The 9,878-nt window shown below is 37.9% G+C and overlaps 1 protein-coding gene across 1 annotated transcript; it reads right to left on the reverse strand.

The window, feature by feature from the left end:
• Positions 1 to 5,388: 5,388 nt before the first annotated feature.
• LOC130993369 (uncharacterized) lies at positions 5,389 to 8,626 on the reverse strand. Its single transcript, XM_057918234.1, has 2 exons — positions 5,823 to 8,626; positions 5,389 to 5,732 (listed from the first exon to the last, which is right to left on the reverse strand). Exons 1-2 carry the CDS (start codon positions 6,264 to 6,266, stop codon positions 5,730 to 5,732), a joined length of 447 nt encoding a protein of 148 aa, XP_057774217.1. The 5' UTR covers positions 6,267 to 8,626; the 3' UTR covers positions 5,389 to 5,729.
• Positions 8,627 to 9,878: the final 1,252 nt, after the last annotated feature.

Raw genomic sequence — 9,878 nt, forward strand, 5'->3', positions numbered from 1 at the left:
AATCAACCGTAGATCTTGATGATCTAAGGGCTGAAAATTATTTATATTTTATATTTTAAGAAGTGTTTTTATTTTAGCCCTCCCATCAAATATACCATCATTTGTAGTGGGATTTCTAGTGGATTTATCATTACTGAATTTCTTATTTTACTTCTCATATTCTCTCACGAACAAATTTTCCAAATTCGACTAAACAATCTTTAGATGAATCATATCTGAGCATTTACTTTGATGATTCATAATATATAAAGATTGAATATTTTTATTTATATTATTATAAAATTTTCAATTCTCTCTCGTTTAATAAAGATATGAACCAAAAAGTAAGCTTGAATCGGTACTAAAACTTATCAAATGTCTTGGATATCCTAAAATTCTATGTCGTCTTAATAGATACTCCCCCCGTCCCACCTTTATAGTCTCTTATTCTTTTTTTAGATATCCAATAATATAGTCAATTTTCTAAATTAAATTAGCATTAAATTTCTTTTATTACCAAAGTAACCTTATTTAAATATAGTCAAACATTGAATAAATAAGGGCAAACTTGAATAATTACATATATTTTGTATTTTTCAAATAATATTTGAATTTTTCAAGCACTGTTTATTGCATTTTCTTAATATGTGTGAAAAAGTGAAGTGGACTATGGAGGTGGGACGGAGGGAGTACTTTTTTTTCACACTATTTATGACTCATTTCTGTCCGCACGAAGATTAAGTATATGTATAGTAGTGTATATAACTCGTTGAAATTCGATGAAACTTTAAATTATGATTTAAATTATTTATATTATTTTTATATAATATAATGAGTGGAAATTTAAAATGCCTCATCCTTTATGTTTTTTTGGAAAAATGTCCTCTCTTATTATACAACGTATTCTATGCCCTAAATGACTATTCTACCCTTAAAATGTCAACATCAATTTTAATCTCTTACATCTCTTACACACGACTGCTATGTTGTTTGCTTTTCCAAGAAAAAACATATAGTTTGACTAATGACTTAATCATTTCTTTAAAATGCGTGTGTATCCATCTTAGTATTGCATTTTTTCCCCTTTTTCTTGTGTCCGAGCGTGTGTATTTATGTATATATATTCTTGAATGAAATTCTTTCTCTTAATTTTTTTAAAATGCGTGTGTATCTATCTTAAAATTTTTATTTTTTTTCCGTTTAATCTCTTAATTTGAATTTTTTTGACCAAATTCTTTCTCTTCCGTTCAATACATATATTCCTTAAAATTCATGTCCGAGCGTGTGTATGTATGTATATATATATTCTTGAATGAAATTCTTTCTCTTAATTTTTTTAAAATGCGTGTGTATCTATCTTAAAATTTTTATTTTTTTCCCCTTTAATCTCTTAATTTGAATTTTTTTTGACCAATTTCTTTCTCTTCCGTTCAATACATATATTCCTTGAAATTCTTTGTGTATATATATATATATATATATATATATATCCATATCTTTTCCAATACAACCACCTCTTATACCACCAATCATAAGATCTATATCGGCATAAAATCTTCTATTTTATATACTATTATCTTTATAGTAATTATAACTATTTTACTGAATTTAATTTAATTATATTGTTTAAGTGTTAATTATTGAATTAGTATTTCTTATGAATTAAATTGTTTAAGTGTTAATTATATTGTTTAATAGGGTTTGTTAATTAATTCATTATTTTTGTATGAATAATTATATATGAAGTTTCTCATAAAAGTGTAGTTAATTAATTAATTAGTTTTAACGAATAATTGCTTGGTATGAAATATATTGCTTGGTATGAAATTATATATGAAGTTAACAATGTTCATTTTATCGAGAATTAGTATTGCTTTATGAAATTATATAGATGAGATGTTAGTTTGTGCATTTTGATCTGGATGAGTTTCGAATTAGGCATTTTTGATATAAAATTTGTTTTTTTTCTAACTTCTAACTTTTAAATTGTGTATAAAACATCAAAATATGAATAAAAAAGATGTGTCCAGCCGGTGAAGTGGCCGGAAAAATATGTCCGACCGGTACTTTTGTTTCCGGGCGGACACATGTTTTCGGCCACTTCACCGGCCGGACACATCTTTTTGCTGCATATTTTACTGTTTTTTATGTATTTTTCTATTTGTATTATTTTTTAATATTTTACCGAATTTAATATGGTTTTCATTTTGTAAATGAATAGGCGGATGTCTCATATCTTCGTCCCGACACTATTGACCAGACGGAGGTAACTATCAGCACATACTATAGGGATACTGCTTTTTCGGACCTGATGCGCACTTTATTTTTGGTCGGCAATGAAGGGCTATTGGGAAGGTTTAGAGCGTCGTGTTTTGACCATCACTGATTGGAGACCCGGCATGAAGAGCAATAGAGCATTGCACCAGGTTGTTTCGAGGCAGATTGTGTCGGAAAGCGATGAGATGTGGTTCTTTCTGTGCGGATCACGAGTCAGTTTTTTCCCCGCAGACTACGCATTAGTTATTGGGCTCAATTTCGGTCCAACGATGTTTGATGCGACATTACAACACGACTGCAGTCGCGTGGAGGCTTACCGAAGATTTTACGGTGGGTGAACTATGACCGTACACGCGCTCATTAAACGCGTGTGCAATTTGGATCGTCGAGTAGATGATAAGGATGAGAGCCTGTACCTTCGTGATGTCCTTGTGTGTGTGGCTCACACCATTGTTCTTGGGTTGGATACGCATGTACAGCAGTGGCTTTGGGTGTTGGTGGATGATTTGGATGCATTTGATAGATTTCCCTGGGGCGCGTATTCATATAAAATGTTATGCCATTATATGACAGAGATAGGAACCGGCGAGAAGTATCACTTCTACGGTCCTTCGTGGGCTTTATTTGTTTGGGTATTGGAGCGCGTCTCGAGCTTAGGACAGATGGTGGCAGCATCTAGTGGTGATCCGACAGCGCACCCAAGATGTTTGAGATGGACTTTTAGGGGTAAGCCCCGGCTTCACAGTTTACGAGATCTATTTGAGGCACGGGTAATCAGTTATTTCAAATTTAGTGTTTCACCGTTACTGGTTTTTACTTATGTTCTAAAATATTATCTATGTTGCTTTCTAGGGTGGTGTCCTAGATTTAAACCCCGACCAGCATGAGATGGAGAGTTACTACTTCATATCAGCGCTGACACCGGGCGAACTCTTGGTGAGATTCAAATCCCACGAGAACCCATTAGCTCGGGGTGTCCAATTTCCACAGCACACCAGAGCCCGTGTTGTGGAGGAGCGCATGGACGAGGAGAAGGTAGTTAGACAACCTCGTATGACTCGCAGCCAGAGTGTTCGGGGCCCTGTGAGGGATGCTCGACCCTATGAGCCGGCTCGTCATTCTGTTCATCCGGGAAAGCGGCCAGCGCCGCATACTTCTTCATCGTCGAGCGGATCTCGGCCAGTATCCAGTCCCAGCGAGGGTGATGTGAACCGTAAATGGGTCAAGAAGACGATCCGTAAGGAGTTGAAGAAGTTCTTTGACAAATTATACGATAAACTGAAGGGCAAGGGCAAAAAGGATAGGGGCAAGAGCAAACATTTTTTAGGGTCTGACTCCCCCGATGATTACCAATGATGGTCTCCTCCAAAGAACAGAGCCGATCCCAGTGCTTCAGGTCCCTACGACGACGATCCCCGCGATAACGATCCACGTCATCCAGAGACCCAGAATTATGATCCACGCCCTTCAGATTATGATTCTCACTCTCCAGAGACCCGGGATTATAACGAGCAGTGGAAGGAAATTATGAAGGATCAGGGCTACTGCACACCGGCTATGCAGAATTTTGACTGGTCGACCTTTGTCTACCTTCATGCCCCTTCCTGCGACCGGAGTATAGGACAGAGTAGCCGATATACTTTGCTGAGCCGCTCACTGCTGTTTCACCATATGAGTGGGGACAATCTAGTTCATCAGGGCCGGCTCAGACGGAGGAGCCTGAGGCACAAGATGGTCGTTTGAGTGTGACGGAAGAAGCGCCACAGGCAGAGCAGACACAGCGTCGCAGCCGGAGGCTGAGACGTCCGTCTACATTTCGGAGATCGCCTTGGGTTAATAGCCCAGTTCCACGTCCAGAGACACAACACTGCAATGACACATATGAGAAGTGGATAAACAATTGTAGAGGTGGTAAGGGTCGTGAGGTGTATGTCAGGGCCAGTGGTGGTTTGCGGGTGTATGACGACTTCGAGCGGGTGGAGAATCTCAGTCGAGAATTCACAACTGGGGTAAATAATCTATTGATTTTAACTTTGTTAAATTATTTTGTACAAACCTACTGATTTTAACTTTGTTGCAGGATATTGACTTGTATTTTTTGACGTTGAGACATAGGCTTGCCAGTTGTGGCGATTTACTTGATGAAGTAAATATGAATAACACAGTCATAGTAGACACGGATATGTTTGTAAGTAAACTTTCATTATTTATATGTTTTCATTGGTGCAGATATAAATTATTCATTATTTGTTTGATTTGTAGATATACCTGAAGGGCGAGTGGGAAGCTTTATTGGCCAAGTATGAAGCAAGTGAATTTTCTGCCAAGGAGTGACATGTATTGATGCATACCGGAATAGCTGACGGTTGGGAGCCTCACATAGACTGGATCTCCGCTGTACGTGGATAAGCACTTCTGGACCATGAACTTGCTCCTGGTCAAAAGATTAGATAGATGGATGCCTCACAGGTAATGATTAAAGATATATTATATAATTATTTGTGACTTATCGTTGTTTTAAACCAATTCATTGTGGTTTGTCATAGGTTCTCATGCCAGTTATTATTGACCACCATTTTGTCCTCTATCGTATTCGGTTGGGCGAAGCCGTTTGCGAGGTGTATGACCCAGTAGCGCACAATCTTAATGAAGAGTGGCAAAATTTTCGAATGAAGCAACTACTACCTATTCTGAGATTTTTGCCGCGTGTCCTTCAGTTGTCGATGTGGCTAGACCACACATCCGTTGATTCGATAGTGGCAAAGGACAAGTGGCCAATTATGACGGCGGTGTTTGCTCCACTAGAGGATCAGTTTCATCAGCAGGACGTTGTCAGCTGCGGGCCTTTCATCTGCATGTATGCTGAACGACTGATATCTGGCTCTCCATCCATTGAGTGGGGTAACAGAAACGTAATGGCATATAGGAGCAAGATCGCTAGAGCTATATTTGGATTGTGTGAAACTGCGAAGGGTAGATTCAATAGACTTGTTTTGTTTAGTGTTGTATATTGTTATATTCATGTGTGGTTTTTTTGGTTAATCAACGAACTTTATTTCCAGTTAATCATTTCATATTATCGAATAATAAGATAATTCAATCAATATCATTAACTGTTACAACACACAAATACAAACCACTACTCCCTGGTCTCAGTCGCCCTGCCAGCGCACGTTCTCTTGGTGTGTCATTCTTCATGGCAGATGCTGCACTTCTTTGGTTTACGACGACTGATACTAGAAGACTCATCTGCTTGTGTGCTGCTGCCTTCACCACCACCTCGATGTTTACCTTTTTTTGGGCGCCCCGATTGTCCAGTGACAATCAGAGGTAATACAACACTCTCAGCGATGTACTCAGGAATCAACCACTGGTGTCTCGGTGGGAGATTATTAACTTTGCCAGAGTAACAATCGATAAGAAATTTATTCGTGTAGTAAGCGTCTACATACTCCGCGATCGTATCACCTGCCTCACTATAAAAACAACATCAGGCAATAATCAATATAACGAACATTAGAATATATTACATTTACATGAACCCACCTTGGAAATAATGCTCGTACCTTATTGCAACAATTGAGTTGGTCTAGCTGAAATGCTCGACATTCGCATTTTTTCTTCTCCGGATCCACCTTAAAGCTTCTGTTACCAGTTTGCACCTTATACTTCTGGCCACTCAACCTTTGTGCAGTGTATCGACAACTTTTTTGGACTTTAATAGCTACCATTTTACCGGCCTCAGCAGACAAGGGTTCCTCGCTTTGTTGTGCAGCTCTTAGTCGTTCGCTGAACCATTTCTCAATAACAAGTCTGATTGCCTCTAACATTGAGCAGATAGGAAGTCTTCTTGCCCACAACAATCTCGCATTAAAAGCTTCAGCAGCATTTGATTTCATAAAACTGTACCGTCGCACAGGCATAGGACACATCGAACGAGCCCACTTTTTAGGCCCAATCCCCATTAGTTTATCGTACGCAGCTCTCTTCATAACCTTTAGGGCGTTCATAGCCCTAGTGAAGTCAGATTTCTCGTACGCAAATGCAGCTTGTCGATACAACTAGATCTACCACTGCCTTACCGTAATGCTTCAGGTTATTTTGCAAATGGTAGTAGCATAGGCCGTGGGTGGCATTTGGTAACTCATTCCTGATAGCATTGGCAATGGAGATATGTTGATCAGAGACAATCAAAAGTGGATTGGCTTGCCAATAAACACGTCGAATGCGCGACATGAAATACATCAACAATTCATCGTTCTCTTTCGGGCCAACACCATACGCGAGTGGGAATAAACTCTCGTTGCCGTCCTTGGTCACTGCAACAAACAGAATACCCCTATTCTTGCCCTTCAAGTGTGTGCCGTCGACTACAATCACTGGCCGTAAGTTGAACATGAAACAACTAACTGAAGCTACAAGAGCAACAAATAAGTGTTTGAATCGGCCATCAGGGTCAACTTCCCACTCCACCAACGAACCGGGATTGGATTGTCTCAACATGTATAAATACTTAGGCAGCATCTCAAAGGATTGATCATGTCGACCATAAACCATCTCAGTCGCTCGATTACGGGCTCGCAATGCAACATCGTACTTGATGTGTACACCAAGCTCACGTTGCAGCTCCAGCTGGATGGCCTTCGGCTTCAAGATCTCACAATCGTCATGTATTTTCTGTGCTAAATATGTTGCAACGACTTTTGCGGGGGCCTTTATTCGCTTTACGCGCCCTAGATCACCGTCGCATGAGTGCTCATTGGTAAACTTATACACACCCCAAATGGATCAATCTTGAGACGATGCACTGAGCTTGAAGGGGCACTTATCTGAATGCCTGCATTTGAAGTAAATTCGTTTGTTGTCTGATTTGGTGACATAATATTTCTTGCCCTGCTTCATGTTCCACAGATCGATTGCAACGATCAGATCATCTTTGCTATTAAAATAAGAATTCTTTGCCAGCTCCCGAGGTAGTAGCTGATAATCTTCAATATCCACAAGTGACGCTGCAGCGTCCAACGAGATAATCGGAACTAACCAATTAGTTAGTTCTTCTGCTCCAGGAACATGTTCATCATCATCGTCATCGATCTGTAAATTCTGCCAACCTGCATATTCAATCCCAGTCCTTCTCAAGTTCTCTGGCTCCGACAAGTCTTCAGAGGCGCTTGTATCAGTCTCGACTTCAGACGATAGAACATATTCTTCATCTACATTATCATCATTCTCCACAAACTGGGGCTCGTCTGTATATTGATTATCAGCTGGACCCCAAGAATGCTCAGTTGTTTGGTGATAGTAAACGTTCAGATTTGGCTCATCCCATGAAGGCCAATCCGTTGACTGGTGATTACCCCAAGTGACCGACGGTTCAACAATTTCTTGCGCTGGTGAATCTCCGGCTGTTAAGTCTAAATAAGCATATCTTTGGATTGCTTCCAATCCGTCCCCACCTTCGAATATTGCATTAGATTCCCCTCCATATGCGGAAGATTGAGGGAGATCGAACGAAGGAACATACACTCTTCCACTAGACTCGTCTTCGACAACATAAATCTCATAAAAATGTGGCTAGGACACCAACAACTGAAGCAAATCATTGTCATTGGCAAGAATATTTTTACTGTAGACCCTATCATTTAATCTCTTCGTCAAATAATACAAGCTGTAATTAGTGCTCAATGAATTCTCCAACATCAGATGATTTATCATGTACAACTTAGTAGCCATGGTGTCTCCGAAAATATGCAAACACTTAGAAGAGCCGCCGATGTACTCATAACCATTGAAGGCACCTCCATAATTAACCACAAAGTATCTCCCATATTCATTCATCTACAGAAAAAATAATAAATAAATAAATATATGATGTAAAGGGAATTAAATGTAAAAATACAACATATAACATGTTAATACGCTCGAAAAACATCTGTCCGTCCGGGGAAGTTTCCGAGGAAATGTGTCCGGTCGTGTATTACATAATCTATAATGACACACGGCCGGACACATTTTCAGGGACACTTGCCCGGGCGGACACATGGTTTTCGAGCATGTTAACATGAATTATGTAGCAATATATATGTATATAACTAAAATTTAAGTAATAATTACTAATTAATACTTTAAAACATGCTAGAATGTGCTCTAATTCACTTTAAATTTGGGATGAAATGTAAAAATACAACATATAACATGTAGTACGCTCAAAAAAGATCTGTCCGTCCGGGAAAGTTACCGAGGAAATGTGTCCGATCGTGTATTACATAATATGTAATGACACACGGCCGGACACATTTTCAGGGACACTTGTCCGGGCGGACACATGATTTTCGAGCATGTTAACATGAATTATGTAGAAATATATATATATATATATATATATATATATATATATATATATATATATAGGGGCGCGCTCCAGTGAGACCCCCTATTTTTCGTGTAACATGAGTACAATGAATAAGACATATAATACTAATGAACAAAACGTATATCTAATGAACGAGATGTATATACTGATGAACAATGCAGTATATACTGATGAATAACAAAATTTAAAATATTTTGCTCCTTCCAAGATTCGAACCCTGCGAAAAAAAATCACCCTCCAGATACAATATCAGCCATAGGATTGATAAAATAAACGCACCAGATTGTGCCCTAGATCTCATTAAAATTAGGGGGTCTCATTGGAGCGGCCCCCTATATATATATATATATATATATATATATATATAACTAAAATGTAAGTAATAATTACTAAGTACTTTAAAACATGATAGAATGTGCTCTAATTCACATATATTTCCTTCAAACATAGCTTTAAATCATAAAGTATGCTATAATATGCTAATAATTCACATAAGCATAAGATCAAACAAAACATTGAAAATAAACAATAACCAACTTAAATTACATTTCAAACGTAAAATGTCATACCTTTAAATTTGGGATTGAGAGAATTCACAAATAATAGCTTCACCAATTGGAAAATATTATAATTTCTATTGATTTTGAGTGTTTTTTCACTTTGCAATGGAGTGTGTCCGTCGAGATCTCATATATAAACAAAGATCCCTTCATTTCACGTGAATTTCAATGAAATTAGAGCGTTTGACGTGAATACTTTACTGACAAGGCTATTTCACATCATATTTGTCGTTTATCATCAATTTTAAAAAAAAATTAAAAAAACAAATCTGTCCGACCGGCCGGCCTTTCACCGGCCGAACACTCGTTTTTTTCCGGTCGGACACATTTTTTTTATCCATTGTGTGTTTTGAGTGCCAATATCGATTGTGTTAATTTTTAGTATTTATATTTCATTGATTAATTAGCCTACGATTTACTTCTAAAACCTTGGATTTTAATTCAAAAATAAATAAATATTATATTTTGTTTTAGTCTTTCACTTTTTCCAACACTTATTTGACCGAAACCATTCTTTAAATTGATGACATTGATGTTTTTCTTACACTTTAACAACTTTTGTCATACATGTGTAAGACTTTGTCATAGATCTGTAAGACCTTTTGTGGAAAACAATACACAACCATCACATTCAAAGGGCATTTTCGGTGGTTCACACAATTAGGGCATAGATTGCTTTGTATAATAAG

This window comes from Salvia miltiorrhiza, chromosome 7 (genome assembly GCF_028751815.1).
Source record: "Salvia miltiorrhiza cultivar Shanhuang (shh) chromosome 7, IMPLAD_Smil_shh, whole genome shotgun sequence".
NCBI lineage: Eukaryota > Viridiplantae > Streptophyta > Magnoliopsida > Lamiales > Lamiaceae > Salvia > Salvia miltiorrhiza.